The following is a 19,202-nucleotide window of genomic DNA, read 5'->3' as shown; positions in this document are numbered from 1 at the left end:
GGTGGAGTTGGAGTCGGTATAAAATGGACCGACTCCGACTCCTAAAATATATAATAAATTGGGTACAGTAATTCAATGCAGGATGTGCTGAATATTTTTTCATAGGAGTTTGGGAAAGTTATGAAATGTCCTATAAATGGCTGTTCTATTCCTGATCTAAGGCTACATTCACACACAGCGTTTTTCCTGTGTTTTTTGAGGATACGTTTTTCAGCTGCAAAAGCTGATCATCTTTTTAAAAAACCGCATCACCTGAAAGGTTTTTGAGCTCATAGATAATGTTTTCAATAGCAAAAGCAGATTAGAAATCTGCTCTATCTATCCATTTATCCATATCTGTCTATCCATATCGTATCTGTACCAAAAAGAATGAAAACCGGGTAGTACACCAATATATATTCTGTTCTATCTAAATATCTTGATTATTGGATCATAAAAATGATTAAATGTCTGAGGTTCACATTGTACTACAATAAATTTTTCACTTAAATATAAGCAATATGTGTGGGAGTCGGAGTCGTGGAGTCGGAGTCGGAGTTGGAGTCGGAGTCGGTGTAAGGGAAATTGAGGAGTCGGAGTCGCAGGTTTGGCTTACCGACTCCACAGCCCTGGATGCCTGATGGATGTGATCACAGGTAATAGGATGATCTACGAAAATGTGGAAAGGAAAATGGTCCACATTGATAATAAAAAAAAAACTTCCTAAGTCTTTTGGACACACATTTCATTATGGTGCATTAAGGGGTCCCTCCTAAATAAATGTTCTGGTTTGCGGCAGCCTGTAATGCTCCTTTTCTCGCCTGCAGACGCTCTGTACATGTTCAGAGACCCCTCACAACTGAAGGCTGCGAATAAGGGGGTGACGTTAGTTGGCTAACGCCTGCCTGCTTTGAGAGGGGGGAGAGAGCGCGTCTGGTGGTCCTGTTGGTTTGTCCTAAATTTTGTGAATTAAAAGGCGTTATCTGGTGACAACAAGTCTGATAACGTAATGATCAGCGAGGGTCTGACCACCAGGAACTGCGCAGATCGGCTGAACGAGGAACTTTTATCCCCAATGCAAAACTCATCAGCACACGGTCGACCGCCGCTCCGTTGTTTCTCTGAGGCTCCGCTCTGCTTTTTCCAGCAGCCACATGGAGAATGAGTGGTGCAGCGGCTGGACATGCACACTACTGCTCCATTTTGTGAATTAAAAAAAAAAAAAAGATCCGCTTTCTCCTGATTGGTGATGGTCCGACCACAGGGATCTGCACCAATCAGCAAGTTGTCACCAGAGAACGTCCTTGAAATCAAATAATACTGGTTACAAATTAATAGAAAGGGGAAAAGTTTGTCTTGAGGCTCATTCAGATGTTGGTGCAAAGTGGTCCGAGATCAGACCGCAGTGCACGGACGGGCTGCAGGTCTCCTGACCGGAGCGTGACAACCTCATAGAGATACTAGAGACTGTCCCACTCGGGTCAGGAGACCCGCGGTCATTCTGTGCATTAGCGGTCCGTTCACAGGCTGGTCTGCATGGGTCCTTACAAAAAACAAATGTGCAAAACTGATACATTCAGAATACTATGAAGACAATCATAAACATTACAGCGTTCAGCCAAACTGCTGGGTTTCATGACCTCGGCCAACCATAATGTGTATGGGGGGCCTCCTGACAAGTTATGTGGTGGGACATCAGTCGCCTGATGCTTTTGTTCTGCTGGCAGATAACTCGATGACTCTGGCAGCGGCTTACTCCGCTCTCTCGGCCGGACGGAACCAAGCGGTCTTGTGTATGGCGGAATCTGGATAGATTGTGGTTTCCCACTACCGTTTTCAATTGTGCATGGCCAGTTTTAGGCTCAGCCCTTCTCTTCTACCTCCCCAGTATTGGACCTCAGCAGGTCCTCCACCTATTTCGCAGCCATCTGTTTCTGCTGCTCTGTAACTGCAGCCTGTACTCTGATTCTAGATCTGCAAGGTAATCTGCAACATGTCAGTGCCCGGTGGTGTTCCCACAGAGAGTGATGGTTCAACAATAACCTACTATTTTATCATAACCTTCATATAAGTAGGACGAGACAAGTGAGGAGGTTCCTGACTAGTAAAAGGAAAAAAATAAAGTTGCCTGTCACCTAATTAGAATGTAGTCAGTGCTGCGCTGTACAAAACTGCGCTCGTTCTTCGCGGCTTATTTTTATATTTTTATTTTTTTCAGTTAATTAGGTTTTTATATTAATATTCCACATCTATCTTGGCATTCGGGAGGGGTGATAAGATGTCGAGAAGTTCTGCATGAAAACTCCTCTTGTTTTGCTTCATTTGCACTTTCATTTGAAAGTAGCGACCAAGAAATTGGCCAATTCTTGAATTCATGATGCGGCTAGCGGAGCGCGGCCAAAATATGCAGTTTTATAAGAAAGGACGTTTTGAGGGTACCAGGCTTGTGACATCAGTCAGATTCGTCTCTTATATATATATATAAACCCTGAACTCGATGATCCTCTGGCCTCGGGTTCTATGTAATTTGCCAAAAATACCGAGATGTGACAGTAAACAGTGGCCGGATAATAACAGGCTGGAGAGAAGCCGGGCTACCGGTTAACTGTTTCTGGTCTAGAGGGAAGAAGTTATATGGGCAGAGAAGCTTCAAGTTTTCTTTTACCTACAGTAAATATATGCATTTGGAGCTAAAAATAAGTTTTGCATTAAAAGATTTTCACCGTTTGCCCTCCATAGTCTCCATGTGTTATTGCCTCTTACTAGCTGCAGAGTGAGTTAACTGGGAGTCCGCAAGTGAGCTGTTGTGACCATCTTACCCAGGAGTTTGTAACTTTTTTGTTTTCTGAGCTTCCGTCAGCTAATTTATGACCATATCAAAGTAGAATATGGCGGCAACTAAAGAACCTGTAAAAGCCAAACCGTGAAAACTTTCTAATAAAACAGTGCTGTTAACCCCAAATAAAAGTAATGTCTCCAAAGGTGGACAGTTGTATTGTTGATTTTTTTTTTTTTTTTTCCCACCACTTTCATCATATCGATCAACTAACTGATGTGACTTGATAAGTTTCATAGTAAACGAAAGGCAGGTTTTGGGAGAAATTTGGAACACGTGTCCTCGTTCGGTGTAATGGATCCATATTCTTTTAGTGATGGTGCTATTTAGTTCCCTCCGTTGTGTGCAAAACTGTTAGTCCCTGTGACCTAAAAAGAAATGATCTAAAATTGAAGTGTCGTCGGGTTGACCAATTCTGTATCGCTGGCTTAGATTATCCTAACATCATTTATTCTTCTGTCTTTCAGGGGACGTGGCAGTAAAAATCCTCAAAGTTACAGATCCAACCCCTGAACAGTTGCAGGCCTTTAGAAATGAAGTTGCTGTTCTCAGGTGAGTATACTGAAAAATGTTAAAGTTCCCATGCACATTAGGTAATAGTTATACTAGCTTTCTCGTATCCATGGGATTGGCTGATGGTCTGTGTGGGGCCTCCTGACTTTTCCCCAACAAATGATGTCCAAGGGTCGCACAGTATAACTTCAACACCAGATCCTTTTCTTATTCAGGAAATAAAGCTGCTGCCAGAGCTATTAGGCAGCGGCTTTTCCCACTCTCCCTTTGAAACCATGTGAACGTTCAGCTGAGACGATTGTCCATGTGTACGGTGGAGACGGGAGAGATGGGTGTCTGTCAACTGAGAACTCTTCCTTCAGCTATGGTCTACAGCCAGTTTTGTTTTACCATTTGTTGCTCTCCCCAACTTCTGGCAGTGCCGCTTCTAGAAGACTACGGAAGATCAAGTGGTCCCACCCCTACTCTGTAGGGGACAGCATTCCTTATTACATTGCAATATCTCTAATATTAAACTCCATAATAAAGCATCTAATGTAGCATCCCACGAAACACGATCTGTTGGGTTTACACAGAGTGAAAAAAAATTCTATACCTCCATAAGAAATTGTAGCCATACAGGCGTGCCCAAATCTGTGCACAGTATTCACTTGTGAGCTTTACCCATTATTTTCTGTGTAATCTCATCATGTATTTTCCCTTCTTATATTCAGAAGCATTATCTGTGTAATTCAATGTTTCCTGTGCAGCCTGGCTGGTAATAAATCTACTGAAGAGAAGAGGGCCCAATACTGATCCCTGTGAGATACCCCATTAATACTGTTAATGCATTTCACAATTTTTCACCACTAGGACAGTTTTTTTTCCTACTTACTTTCCCCCTGTGCATACATATTGATTTTATGTTTCATCTTTATATGTGCTATGAAAAAATATATATATTTGACATCAATATACACAAACTTACGCTGATGTGAAGGTATACATTTTTTTATTGACATAATCCCATATAGCCTCCTATATAGTGCTCTATAACATGTGGATCAGATGTGTAATATTTTATACAGCTTATCTGGGATCTAACAATTACATGTATTTTTTTTTTTTTTACTCCTTACAGAAAAACGCGGCATGTGAATATCTTGCTTTTCATGGGCTACATGACGAAAGAAAACCTGGCCATCGTCACTCAGTGGTGTGAGGGCAGCAGCCTGTACAAACATCTGCATGTACAGGAGACCAAATTTCAGATGTTCCAGCTGATAGACATCGCCCGACAGACGGCACAAGGCATGGAGTAAGTATTCCTGCAGACCGTCCTGCTGGGATCTGTGGTCTCTGCTGCCTGTAAACACTACACCTCCCAACATGCCCTGACAACGACCGTATGGGAGTTGTAGTTTTAAGAGCGATCCAAAGGCGGTCGTGAACTGCCGTGGTGACTAGCCATTTCTAGTCATTTCCACCCACCAGGGACGGACAGGTCATTGGTGCAGCCTGGGGCCCAAGAGGTCAGGGGTCCATTTATACCTTCAAAGCAGATGAAATTGTGCATTATGATGAGCTTTTGGGTGACAGAGGGCCCATATATTGTCCTTACACAGGGGCCACTTCTGTACTTCTGTCTGTGTCTGCTGGTGTCATACGCTTTACGGCATTTCCACACGACACTCAATTTCTACAAATTTTCTCCAGTTGGGAAATCTGCTGCAAAACTCGCTATATAGTGCGTATGCAGCTGGGGGGGCCCTTATAGTGCGTATGCAGCTGGGGGGGGCCCTTATAGTGCGTATGCAGCTGGGGGGGCCCTTATAGTGCGTATGCAGCTGGGGGGGGGCCCTTATAGTGCGTATGCAGCTGGGGGGGGGGCCCTTATAGTGCGTATGCAGCTGGGGGGGGGGCCCTTATAGTGCGTATGCAGCTGGGGGGGGGGCCCTTATAGTGCGTATGCAGCTGGGGGGGGGGCCCTTATAGTGCGTATGCAGCTGGGGGGGGGCCCTTATAGTGCGTATGCAGCTGGGGGGGGGGCCCTTATAGTGCGTATGCAGCTGGGGGGGGGGCCCTTATAGTGCGTATGCAGCTGGGGGGGGGGCCCTTATAGTGCGTATGCAGCTGGGGGGGGCCCTTATAGTGCGTATGCAGCTGGGGGGGGCCCTTATAGTGCGTATGCAGCTGGGGGGGGCCCTTATAGTGCGTATGCAGCTGGTGGGGGCCCTTATAGTGCGTATGCAGCTGGTGGGGGCCCTTATAGTGCGTATGCAGCTGGTGGGGGCCCTTATAGTGCGTATGCAGCTGGTGGGGGCCCTTATAGTGCGTATGCAGCTGGTGGGGGCCCTTATAGTGCGTATGCAGCTGGGGGGGGCCCTTATAGTGCGTATGCGGCTGGGGGGCCCTTTTAGTGCGTATGCGGCTGGGGGGCCCTTTTAGTGCGTATGCAGCTGGGGGGGGCCCCTTTTAGTGCGTATGCAGCTGGGGGGGCCCCTTTTAGTGCGTATGCAGCTGGGGGGGCCCCTTTTAGTGCGTATGCAGCTGGGGGGGGCCCCTTTTAGTGCGTATGCAGCGGGGGGGCCCCTTTTAGTGCGTATGCAGCGGGGGGGGCCCCTTTTAGTGCGTATGCAGCGGGGGGGGCCCCTTTTAGTGCGTATGCAGCGGGGGGGGGGCCCCTTTTAGTGCGTATGCAGCGGGGGGGGCCCCTTTTAGTGCGTATGCAGCGGGGGGGGCCCCTTTTAGTGCGTATGCAGCGGGGGGGGGGGGGGCCCTTGTCCTGCATAAATCCTCAGCCTGTTTGCTCCGTGGGAACTCGCCCTCGCAGCTCTGGGATCCGAGTCTCGGTGAAGACATTTCTTGATATTCTTGCTTGACGGCTCCTCGTGTTTTCTGCCAAGCAGGATATTTGCTGATTATGAGCTAGCGCTGGCTTTGCTCGGTGTGAGCCAGCAGGCAGCGACGTGTCGGAGCTTGTGTCCTCACAGTACAAGCAGTATAAAGGCACAATCCAGGCTGTGCAATAACGTGTACAACCGTCCGACAGTATGTGGAGGACAAGTCAGGTTATCCCTTTTATTTGCATTCTATCTTTCTTTGATGTTTAATAGCCCTTTGTTCTCTTGCAGCTATTTACATGCAAAGAACATTATCCACAGAGACATGAAGTCAAACAGTATCCTTTACTGGAGTGAAACGTGATTTCACCTGTGTTAGGGGGATAACGAAGTGCAGCACTGCCGGCCAGAGCTGTGATCCACTCCATAATCCTGTAGTCTCATCCGCCTCTGATTTCTGTACATTTCTATACAGAGGTTTTGCTTTTATCTCCTTAAAAGGGAATGTGTCATCAGGAAATGAAATGCGATTTCTGTTATTTGTATACCCTGTCAGAGGCCTCTCACAGCCAAATCCAATCTTCTGCTTTGCACTGATGAGGGGCAAACACCCTTGAAACATGTTTCTGGTTTGGTTCTCATCATAAGTCAGTTTTTGCAGTAACATTTTTATGGATTCATCTATATCAAATGTAATTTTATTATTAATGGACAGGTGACACATTCCCTTTAAGCGATTCCTAACGGACTCAGCGTTAAAATTTAATTTCCTGAGTGCTAATGTTGGGCAGTGTAGTTACGGGCGTGTCATTGCTTCCGTACAACCCAAATATCCAGTTACTAAAGCCGCTCGTACCCTGCAGTAAATCTGTTTGGGGAAAATCTAGTGTTACATGACCGTCTGTCCGATAAATGGCCATCAGTATTCTACATGGACGAGCAGTGTAGCCAGTGCCGTCGCCTTGGGTTATAGAGGAAGGGGGGGTCCTAGCAGGGTCCCAACCTGTAATGGCCGTATGCCCTCATAGCAGAAAGCATAGTCAGTGATCCAGAAGATTTTTATAATTAAAGGAGTATTCCCATCTCCAAGATCCCCTATCCCAATATGTAGTAGGTGTAATTATAACAACCTATATTTCTATTAGAAATGTAGTATAGTTCCTCTGATTAGCTATGTCGCTTACCCCATGTGCAGGGCATTGCAGTAGGTTAGGTATCCATGGTTATGTCCACTCATATAATGAGTTGCTAGTGGTTGTAACCTTGGATACCTAAGCTACTGCAATGCCTGCACATGGGGTAAGCGACATAGCTAATCAGAGGAACTATGCTACATTTCTATTTGGAGGTATTTGCCAATATTATTATTACTACACCTACTACATACTGGGAGAGGATCTTGAAGATGGAAATGCCTCTTTAAGGAAAATACAGGATTCATTCAATCGCATTATTATGGAAAAATTGTATTGTGATATTTTACTGTTGTACGCCATTTTCTAGTAAAAGGGTAGGAAAGAAAGTGCACCGATCCAAATGTAAATGTATAATTAGATCACGGGTGAATATAGGTGTCACTCACCTGTTATAAATCTTGATATCTTGTTGTACGACAAGCAGCCGAATCCTATAAGCCAGAGTTCTCCTATACGTGGGAATCTATACATTGCTGCTTTTTAACTTTTTGCTTGCCAGCATTTTAGAAACTACAACTCCTAGCATGCTGTAACGGGTGGCTATAAAGGTGTGCTGCGAGTAATAATTTTGGCACAGATTTGAGGACTGTGCTTTAGGCCAAATTCACACTGCCATATTTTGTCTGGAAAAAAAAACAGACCATATCCGGACCAATGTTATTTTATGGCGCAGTGCAGACATGAGATTTTTTTTTTAATACACTTGTGTGCGCTTGGCCTTAGAATATGGCCAGCTGCACTTGAGACTTTGCCATCTGCAGATTTTCCAGGTAAAATTAGGAAGTTGCTTATTACTGACAGTCCTGGATTGGACCGGTGAGCGCATCTGGCTGCAGAGCCGCAGCGCGCCGAGGTTGTGTGCTGATCCTTTACTGTGACACAGACATCTTTCTGCATGAAGGATTGACCGTGAAAATCGGTGACTTTGGACTGGCCACGGTAAAGTCTCGGTGGAGCGGTTCCCAGCAGGTGGAGCAGCCGACTGGATCAATCCTGTGGATGGTAAGTTGTGGCCATGTCGCCCGCCGTGGCTCTGCGGTGCTGATTTGTTTGATGGCTCCTCGCTTCACCGCCAGCTGCACCGTCGCCATGTAGTTGGTTACTTGGTGCGATTGATGGAACGTCTGGACGGCCTTTGTTAGAACAATGTTTGCATTGTAGGAATTCATCTTGATGTGATGCGTTTGATGTTAATCAGAGTAGGTGTAAATATGGCGGCAGGTAACAAGGTGTCAGGTTTGTCATAGCAAAACTGGAAGCAGAAGATGAAGAACAGAGAATGGATCAATCACTGCATTTCTGAAATCGGCACACCAACACTCCCACTGTCCCCACCGCTCGGTCACCGGCGGTCCCACAGGCACAATATGGCGTACCTGTACACAAGCAGTCGCCGACCGTAGCTGGGACTACTGCTTGTGCGGCACAGGACTAAAGCGGCCGTACATCAGCTGACAAGAGTTTAACGCCCCTGAAAATCAAATCAGACATTGAATTTCCTCCAGCCCCAGGGTAAAATAGTGAGACCCCCATACAAATCAGTTAGTTTGTTGATTTCACGGAAATACGGCTTGGCTAATATGTGAGAGTCTTGGGGCTACGTCGCTGCACAAGACTAGTGAACGGCCAACATTCCCTGGTTCTTGTACTTTTTTTTTTTTTTTTTTTCTTCTTCTTTCCAAGTCCTGGACAACCCCTTGAAAGGGCATTTGTTTCCAAGTTTTTGTTATCCCATCTGAAAGCATCATGATGTAGAGACAGAGACCCTGATTCCAACGATGTGTCACTTACTGGGCTGCTTCTTGTAGTTTTGATAAAATCACTGTTTTATCTGCTGCAGATCTAACAGAGCTCTGAATGCTGAACTCTGTATAACCCCGCCCACACCACAGATTGCTTTCTGTGTACACTGTTCATAGGCAGAAAGCTGCTAATCTGTGATGGGGGTGGGGCTATGCTAATCAAAACTACAGCAAACAGCCCAGTAAGTGACACATCACTGGAATCTGGGTCTTTGCCCCTACCTACATTTTGCTATTCTCAGATTGGCAGGCAAAAACGTGGTGACCGATCCCTTTTAGTGTTGCGCTACTCATGCTTGTGTGTTCAGTTTGTCTTTGCTATTGAGCCTCTCCACAGGTCGCTCGCTGAGATTTCTATGTTGCCTCTTTAGGCTCCGGAGGTGATCCGAATGCAAGACAATAATCCTTTCAGTTTCCAGTCGGATGTTTATTCTTACGGGATTGTCCTGTACGAATTGATGACCGGGGAGCTGCCATATTCTCACATCAGAGACCGAGACCAGGTGAGTGCAGAGACCGGCACCCAATGACACCACTGTCCGCTGGTCGCCTCCTGCTCCCCTAATGGATGGCACTGCATGAATTATCCTTGGATACAGCGCCTCTCACTGGCCATGTGGCTGCAGAGTCATCACATCTGTAGCCCGGGGTTGCAGCTCGGTGATGTACGGAGCCTGCGATCCTGGCTGTAGTTGTGGACATATTATGGGGCGTTGCGGATATATTGGGGTCTCTGTAATCACCTCCATTAAGGTTTTCTCTTCCCTTTAGATCATATTCTTGGTCGGCCGGGGATGTTTGGTGCCGGATCTCAGTAAGTTGTACAAGAATTGTCCCAAAGCCATGAAAAGACTCGTAGCGGACTGCATGCAGAAAGTCAAGGAAGAAAGACCTCTGTTTCCTCAGGTACGTCGGGCTGTTCTGTCTCACCAAAGCGGGGGTCTTTGTACCGTCACCCCAATTGTACAATCCTTGTGCTGGGCCGGTCTCTCGTCCTCCCATAAATGAAAGGTGCCACATACGAGTACTTTGGGGGTATACAGCGACTGTTTTGTGCCCAGTTATCTGAAAGTAGCGGGCATAGCTTGTACCTCCATATAAAGCAATGGTGGAATGATCAGGGCGCCCCTTACTGGTCAGATTAATTTTCTTGGCGTAATATGGTCTCTGCATATTTGTGAAGAAAAACTTTTTGAAACAATGGAGAAAAAACTTTTCTTTATCGCCTTATTGGGGGACACAGAATACCATGGGTGTATGCTGCTGCTGCTAGGAGGCTGACACTATGCAAAAACAATAAAATTAGCTCCTCCCCGGCAGTATACAACCTCCGACAGGCACCAAGCACCTCAGTTTGTGCTTAGTGTCTGTAGGAGGCGGACCGGGATCTCCCCAGATCCGCATTTTTCTTTTCAGGTTTAGTCTGAACTTTTTAATTTTTCCCTCTTTTGTCTTTTAGGTTATTTTCCATCGGGAAACAGGGTGTAGTTGTCACCCTGATTTCCCATATCATGCGGCTGAGCGAGCAGTGTGGTGTCATCCACATCGCAACTCTCAGTACCGCAGGCAGGACTTTTCCCTTTCGCCTTCCGGTGATAAGGGTTGTGGACAGGTGGCTAGTCCTTGCCGAATCCCCCTCCTCACCCCTCTCTCGGGACAGGGCTGAGAGGAAGACGGCGATCGCAGGTGTTTTAAGCCGTCTTCTGCAGGATGCGGGTACAGAGGACTCCCTTCCCCCCAGCGGCCTGCCGTTTCCCCGTGGGCCCCTGTGGTCATCCTCTTCAGGGACGTCAGGTAAGTGCCTGTACGTTCCCTCCGGCCCCGCATAACCTCCGTGAATGGCAGAAGTTGTACCTTTGTGATTTCAGGTCCACAACTTTTGAATTTCCCGCCCTCTCTGCCTGCCGCGCGCTCACGCCGCTTGTTTCTCACTCCCAGGGAGACACTGGGGATTCCTCCACTCACCACACAGCGTCACAAGCAGGGGAGGCAGACTTCCCAGGGCCACTGTCAGATCAGCTCCGTTATGTCGGCGCTGGCATGGGGCTGCGGCGTCTTCACTTTCACTTTCCCTCACAGTCTCCTCATCGCTGTGCTCCCTCCTCCCTTCCTGAGCGCGCTCTTTTCAGCGCGCCTTTACTAGCCCATCACAGGGCTCCTTTTCGTTTCATATGCCAGCCTCCTCCTTCGGCCATGCCCTCTCCTTCGCTGTTAACCAGTCATGGAGCGGCCGCTAAGCTCCGCCCCCAGCCTCCAGCACAAGGATTTCCTGGTTGTTTCACTCCTTCCTGCGCTGTTTGGGGGACACTTCAGCGTTTTCTGCTGCTCACAGAATCTCGGTAGGCTCTGCTCTGAGGCAAAGATTAGCTCTCCTCGGCAGTTATTCCTTAATTCCTGCGGCCATTCAGTGCAGTTTACCTATGCCCAACCCTTCAGGGGATCTCTGCTTCAGGCCCACCGCTATCTATTACGCCTGTGCGCGCTGTAAAAAGAAGTGGGCATCGGGTCAGTCGTCTCCATTCTGCCCCCCCTGCAGTCCTTCCAATATGTCAGCATCTCAGGAGCGCACAGAGTCCCGGGCGGAGGGCGCTCTTCCCTCCTCTCTCCCCCCGGAGTGGGCCGTTACAATGTCACAGTCTGTTTCTGACTTGACAAAAGTATCACAGTCGCTGGTCCAGGTTTTAGAACGATTACCTCAGCTATCCTCAGCCACCTCTGCCCCGACCACCTCTCGGGGTGAGTCGTCCGCACCTGACCGCGACCTTCAGAGAGACAGACGGGGAAGGTCTTCTAGGAAGCGGGCTCTGTCCACTTCGTCCTCGAGCTCGCAGGGCCCTTCCGCTCCCAGGCCTCCGTCTCCTTCCTCGGATGACAGCCTTCAGTCAGGCGATGATTCTCATTCGGAAGATAGCTCTGAGGGGAACAGCGTTTCTAAAACGCGGGACATGGTCGATAGTCTTCTTGCAGCTATCTTCCAAACACTAAAACTTAAACAGGATGAGGCTCCAGCTCAGGAAAGCTCGGTTGTCCTTAGACGAGCCAGACCTCCGTCCCGAACCTTTCCCAATCACAACGATTTCAATACTACCTTAGCCAAACACTGGGAGCGCCCTGAACAACGTTTCTCAGGCCGCAAGTATTTGGACGTTCTGTACCCCTTTGACGCAGAACTGCTCTCAAAGTGGTCCAAGGCTCCAGAGGTAGATCCTCCAGTATCCCGGATAGCCTCTAAAACGGTGCTCTCTCTGCCAGACGGGGCGTCGCTCAAAGATCCTACTGACAGGCAGATTGAATCTCTGGCTAAGTCTATCTTTGAGGCATCTGGCGCCTCTCTCTGCCCTATTTTCGCATCCGCCTGGGTGGCGAAGGTCATTTCCGCTTGGGCAAAAATCCTTCGCAGAGGCATCTTAGCGTCAGCTCCTCAAGACGAATTGGCAGATCTTGCAGATCAGATTAACCAGGCGGGAAAATACCTTTTGGCCGCCTCCTTAGACGCGGCCGGCTGCGTAGCAAGGGCTAACAGCAACATAGTAGCTGTACGCCGAGTCCTTTGGCTAAAGTCATGGAATGCGGACACTACTTCGAAAAAGTCGCTTACCAATCTGCCATTCCATGGCTCTAGGCTCTTTGGAGCAAAGCTGGATCAGATAATTTCCGATGCCACTGGAGGCAAAAGTACTTTGCTTCCCCAGTCTCGACCAAAACGTCCCTTCAACAGAAGGGGGTTTCGACCATTCAGGCCTTTTCGTCCCTTCTCTGCCACGGAGAGAGCCACTCAACAGGATCGGCCGCCTGCCACCAGGGAGCGGGATCAGAGGAAACCTTCCTACAAACCCGCTCCTCGCTGGAGATCTAGAGGACAATATTCCAGATCTGCAGGAGCCAATTCCGGCAGATTTTCGTCTAAGTGACGGGTCACCCCCACCTGGAATTTCTTCCAGGGTGGGCGGCAGACTTTCCTTTTTCGCGGATGCTTGGCTGTCCGTTGTAGACGACGCTTGGGTCAGAGAACTCGTCGCATCCGGTTACAAAATCGAATTTGCTTCACTCCCGAACAGACGGTTTTTCCGGTCTCGGCCTCCGCGACAGCGGGCCCAGATTCCGGGTTTTCTGCAGGCCATTTCCTCCCTTCTTTCCGCCGGAGTCATTGTTCCCGTTCCCTCAGACGAACGGTTTTCCGGGTTCTACTCCAATCTCTTTGTAGTCCCGAAGAAAGACTGCTCTCTTCGTCCTATTCTGGACCTCAAATTGCTCAATCGCCACGTGAAGATTCTTCATTTCAGGATGGAGTCTCTTCGGTCGGTGATTGCTTCCATGGAGCCCGGGGAATTTCTCTGCTCGGTGGACATTCGGGATGCCTATCTCCACATTCCAATATGTGTGCAACATCAGAAGTATCTTCGATTTGCGTTTCAGGGAGACCACTTTCAGTTCACAGCTCTTCCTTTCGGCCTGGCTTCAGCGCCCCGGGTTTTCACGAAGGTGATGGCGACTGTGATGGCCATCCTTCGCTCCAGAGGGATCCTCATCATCCCTTATCTGGACGATCTTTTGATCAAGGGTTCGTCTCGCCAGGACTGTCTCCGGAGCCTTCAGATAACCCTGGATACTCTCAGCCGCCTAGGTTGGCTAGTCAACAAGGAGAAGTCCATTCTGGTCCCCACCCAGCGTCTGACCTTTCTGGGTATGGAATTCGACACGGAGCTAGCCCGTGTTTTTCTTCCAAAGGAAAAATTTACAACTCTGTCCAAGTGCATCAAAACTCTCAAGAGGCCTGCTCCCATTCCCATTCGGTTCGGCATGAAGGTCCTGGGGAAGATGGTGGCCTCCATGGAGGCAGTGCCCTTTGCGCAGTATCACCTTCGCCCTCTCCAGCTGTCTCTGCTTTCAGCCTGGGACAAGACCACGATGTCCTTGGACCGTCCTATTCGGCTTCCTCTCAGAGTGAGGCAGTCTCTCACTTGGTGGCTACGGCCAGCGTCAGTTCTCCAAGGGAGGTCCTTCCTTCCGCCTCAGTGGCAAATCATCACCACCGATGCGAGCCTTCTAGGATGGGGAGCCGTGTTCCATCAGAAAGCGGCCCAAGGACGCTGGAAGCCACAGGAGTCTCTCCTTCCAATCAATCTTTTGGAGATCAGGGCGATTTTCCTGGCCCTTCACTGGCAGCCCCTCCTTTCCGGCAAGCCGGTCCGCATTCAGTCGGACAACGCCACGGCCGTGGCGTACATAAACCATCAGGGGGGTACGCGCAGCAAACAGGTAATGTCAGAAGTGGCCAAGATATTCCGCTGGGCAGAACGTTACGTTCCGACAATCTCCGCCGTCCATATTCCAGGGGTGGAAAATTGGGCAGCCGACTTTCTGAGTCGCCAGGGCCTAGCGTCCGGCGAATGGTCCCTGCACCCCGCGGTTTTCTCTCAGATATGCGACCGTTGGGGCACCCCGGATGTCGATCTCATGGCATCTCGGATGAACCACAAGGTGCCGCAGTTCGTAGCCAGGTCCAGGGACCCTCTAGCCGTCGCATGCGACGCACTGGTGACTCCGTGGTCCCAGTTTCAACTTCCGTATCTGTTCCCGCCTCTGGCATTGATCCCTCGGGTGGTCAAAAAGATAAAATCGGAAGGCGTACCAGTGATTCTAGTTGCTCCAGATTGGCCAAGACGGCCTTGGTACGCGGAACTGGTCAACATGCTCGCGGACGTTCCCTGGAGGTTTCCGGACCGTCCAGACCTTCTCTCGCAAGGCCCCCTTTACCACGAGAATTCTCAATCTCTGAGTTTGACGGCATGGCCATTGAGACCGCAATTCTAAAGGAATCAGGTCTGTCCAGTCAGGTTATTCAAACTATGATCAGAGCCAGGAAACCAGCCTCTTCCCGCATTTACTATAGGTACTGGAAGGCTTTTTTCCGTTGGTGCGATGATAGAGTCTTCCCAATGTCGTTTTCTATCCCGTCTATCCTAGGGTTTCTTCAAGCTGGGTTAGACGCGGGTCTGTCCCTCAGTACGCTCAAGGGCCAGGTTTCCGCTCTCTCTATCCTCTTCCAAAGAGAGCTAGCTTCTCTACCACAGGTCAAGACCTTTCTACAAGGGGTTTCCCACGTGGCTCCCCCTCATCATTCGCCAATAGACCCGTGGGATCTCAACCTCGTTCTTAGCGCGCTCCAGAAGGCGCCGTTCGAGCCTCTCCAGGACATTCCTTTGTCCCTTCTCTCTTGGAAGGTCACCTTTTTGATCGCCATTTCCTCCATCAGAAGAGTTTCTGAATTGGCGGCCTTGTCATGTCGTTCCCCTTACCTCATTCTCCATCAGGACAAAGCCGTCCTCAGGCCCGTTCCTTCTTTTCTTCCAAAGGTGGTTTCCGCTTTCCATATCAATGAGGATATCGTCCTTCCTTCTTTTTGTCCGGCTCCATCTCATCCTCTTGAGAAGTCTCTCCACAAACTGGACGTAGTTAGAGCCCTGCGTGTCTATCTTGCCAGGACCTCTTCCTTCCGTCTGTCCGATACCTTGCTAATCATCTCTGAAGGTCGCCAGAAGGGCCTTCCGGCTTCCAAATCCACGATCGCTCGCTGGATTCGTTCTACCATTCTGGAAGCGTATCGTCTTCAGGAAAAGCGGCCCCCTCCGGGAGTAAGAGCTCATTCCACCCGGGCTGTGGCGGCTTCGTGGGCTGCTCGTCACCAGGCCTCGGCCATGCAAATTTGCAAGGCTGCAACCTGGTCATCTTTGCACACCTTCACGAGGTTCTACAGGGTTCATACCCAGGCCTCGTCTGATGCTGTGGTTGGTAGGAAGGTTCTGCAGGCGGCGGTGGCTCACCGGCCGACCTGAGCCTTTCGGTTACTTTCGTTCCTTTTTGCTGTTCCCTCCCTTGGGACTGCTTTGGGACGTCCCATGGTATTCTGTGTCCCCCAATAAGGCGATAAAGAAAGATGGATTTTTGGTTCTTACCGTAAAATCTCTTTCTTGGAGCCTTCATTGGGGGACACAGCACCCTCCCTGTTTCAGTTGTACCGTGTTGGGTCTTAGAGTCCCCTGTTGGGTTGGTACATATGGTTCGAGTTTTTTCTCGTTGCTTCTCCTACTGCTTTTTCACCAACTGAGGTGCTTGGTGCCTGTCAGTGGGTGTATACTGCCGGGGAGGAGCTAATTTTATTGTTTTTGCATAGTGTCAGCCTCCTAGCAGCAGCAGCATACACCCATGGTATTCTGTGTCCCCCAATGAAGGCTCCAAGAAAGAATCCATCTTTTGTTAAAATAAAAGCCGCTCAGACTGACACATTTTTAGTCTCCGTAGTCATAAGTGCATTAAGGGGCTGAAAATGCGTCAGTGAGGAGTCTCCGGACCCGCTCTGCACCGTCTGGTTACCTTTATTTTACTTTATATTTGTAGGGATAATTTGCTTGTGACATTTAATATAAAGGGGAAGGTCTTAGGTGTCCGTAAAACAGAAGATTTCCAGTGTTTGGCAGACGGGACATTTGCTCAGCGCCTCTTTAACCAGGACTCCCCCCAAACATGGGAGCTTCAAATCTCATGCGGTGTGTGGCTGGACTATCTGCGGGCTGAAAAAAAGGGAAAAATAAAGGTTTAAAAAAATAAAAAACATTGAAGAAGCAAATAAATGATCTTCCAAAAATGCCGTGTTTTGGTCACCGCACCACCCAAAAAATAATAATAAAGCCACCTCTTTGTGCACAAAATGTGCGTCCACATCCTCATAGTTCCGAGATAGATAGATATATACACACACACACACACACACACACACACACACACACACACACACACACACACACACACACACACACACACACACACACACACTTCCCCAAAATTTTGTAATTTTTTTTTTTTTTTTTTTTTTGAGATGCTGAAATGGCAAAATAAAACCCCCCAAAACTGATGTTTGGTGTTACTGTAATTGCACTGACCTGCCGGATCATTTTATCAGGTTACTTTTTCCCGTACACTTAGCCCTATAAAAACGAAACCTAAAAACTAGTGACAGAAGTGCATTTTTTACTTTTCAACATTTCACTCGGCTTGGATTATTTTTTTTTCCCCCCCTCTGTTTTTCAGTACATTACAGGGTAAAATAAATGGTATCAAAGCCACAACTCGTTCCATTAAAAAAAAATATATATATATCAATCCCTGGTACAGCTATGCCGATGGAGAAATAAAAAAAAGTTATGGCTCCTTTTGAAGGGGGAGGAAAACACCGAAAATGGTTGTCCTTTCGGGATTAAACCCTGGACAACCCCATTTAAATTTTAAAGGACCTGTACGTTGTATTGACGCTTCTAGAATGGGACCAAAAGAAGATTTTGGCCAAAAACCACATACACAGATGTAAAACTGAATATTCTAGCTGCCTGTTGCTACTAGAGAGGTGCAGGGGGGCTTACTGCCTGCTGGAGAAGTGTTGGGTATGGCCTGCAGTAAGCTGCTGGGCTCCCTCTAGTGGTGGCAGCAGGGAGAGCACATTGTTTTCTGCAGACATTTCGGTGAGTCAGTCCTCGGCGGCGGTCAGTTCTTCTAGTTTTCTGCGTTTTTTTTTTTTGTTTTTTTTTTAAACATGTAATGATGTTTATTTTGGCATTGACAAAATATATTTTTTCTCATTACGTTTTTGCAGCTATCAAGTTTTTTTTTTTTTCTTCTTTCACAATACTTTTTTTTTTTTTTTTTTTTTTTTGTCGTTATTTCCAGATCCTTGCCTCTATCGAGCTGTTACAACACTCTCTCCCCAAAATCAACCGAAGCGCTTCAGAGCCCTCCTTGCACCGCGCCACCCACACAGAAGACATTAATTCGTGCACGTTGACGTCCACGCGGCTGCCGGTTTTCTGAAGACTCTGCGGCCACTGCAGCTTCCTCGCTCTGCGTTTTCTTAAGAAGATAGAAAGTTTTTGAGAAGAAAAAAAAAATTAAGCTTAAAATGGCTTCGTCCCCACGGTTCGGTCTGACGTCGTAAGGAAAAGCGCTGCTGCTGCTGTTGTGGCATCTCCGGGGCAGACGTGACGGCCGATGACGTGGAGGACACACAACCATTTCCCATTCTCCAGCCTCTGATGAATTTGTTACAGGACTTAATGTTACGTAGGTGCCAACGGGTCAATGAAGCGGCCGGGACGACGGTCGTCCATAAAGGTCGGAACAATAAATAATGAAAAAATGATCCATTGTACACAATTCTTCTTTGAACCGAAGGAGATCCCGTAATGGATGATTTTGCACAACTCTGGACGTAGGAGGGAGAAAACGGATGGAACTTTCCAGTCTATGGCCGGCTGACGTGACGGCACAATCTGCCACACTCTGGTACGCTGTTTTGTAACGTAGTGAACGCTCTGCGCCAGGTATTACAGTGACGGTCAGTCCGCAGAGCGTCGCCCGTGTGCATATATACAATTAGTGTGCTCGCGTGCACACGCTGGAATCTGCACTAGAGATGGGAATCAGTGTGTACAGGCTTTTATTTTTATTTGTTGATTTGGGTTTTAATTTGTCTCTGTTCTTCTACAGCATTTATTTTAAATGACAGCTGTCCTGATTACCCAGTTTTAATAAATGAAATGTGTTTCACATTTTACCACGATTTGGAGTTTCATTATTATTTTATTTCTTTTTGGAGCACCATTGATTCCACGGTGCCGTACATGAGGAGGGGTCATATACAGATAAATTACAGAGAACAACCTAACCATGACAGACTGGAACGGAAGGGAACCGGGCCCTGCCTTCATGGGCTTAGTCTACAGGATTATGGGGAAAGAGACAGTAGGACGGGGGTTGCGGCACCGGTGGTGGTGATGTAGCGCGGTCATTGCAGGCAGTAAGGATTATGAAAGTTCCGAATGTAGGGGATAATCTGACATAATGGGGCACAGAATTCCAGAGGATGGAGGACACGCTGGAGATGTTTTGGAGGCGATTGGGTGAGGAACGTACGATTGTGGAGGAGAGGAGGTCTTGGGAGGACCAGAGATTACGTGGTGGGAGATTAGTTTGGAGATGTACGGAGGAGACTGGACGGTCTTGT

The 19,202-nt window shown here is 48.2% G+C and overlaps 1 protein-coding gene across 2 annotated transcripts in view; it reads left to right on the top strand.

Annotated features, from left to right (window-relative positions):
• Positions 1–18,758, top strand: part of RAF1 (Raf-1 proto-oncogene, serine/threonine kinase) — a 95,919-nt gene extending 77,161 nt beyond the window's left edge. For both annotated transcript variants that reach the window (XM_073574266.1, XM_073574265.1), the window contains exons 11-17: positions 3,283–3,367; positions 4,449–4,625; positions 6,442–6,488; positions 8,230–8,348; positions 9,520–9,651; positions 9,920–10,054; positions 17,870–18,758. In XM_073574266.1, coding sequence (XP_073430367.1) covers positions 3,283–3,367; positions 4,449–4,625; positions 6,442–6,488; positions 8,230–8,348; positions 9,520–9,651; positions 9,920–10,054; positions 17,870–18,010 — 836 coding nt within the window. In that variant the 3' untranslated portion in view covers positions 18,011–18,758. The remainder of the gene's footprint in view (positions 1–3,282; positions 3,368–4,448; positions 4,626–6,441; positions 6,489–8,229; positions 8,349–9,519; positions 9,652–9,919; positions 10,055–17,869) is intronic.
• The last annotated feature ends 444 nt before the right edge of the window (positions 18,759–19,202 follow it).

The sequence above is a fragment of the Dendrobates tinctorius genome, unplaced genomic scaffold (assembly GCF_039654945.1).
Source record: "Dendrobates tinctorius isolate UK_male_01 unplaced genomic scaffold, ASM3965494v1 ptg000038l, whole genome shotgun sequence".
In the NCBI taxonomy this organism is placed as follows: Eukaryota; Metazoa; Chordata; class Amphibia; order Anura; family Dendrobatidae; genus Dendrobates; species Dendrobates tinctorius.
The sequence above is the reverse complement of the archived record's forward strand: the minus strand, read 5'-3'. Positions and strand labels throughout refer to the sequence as shown.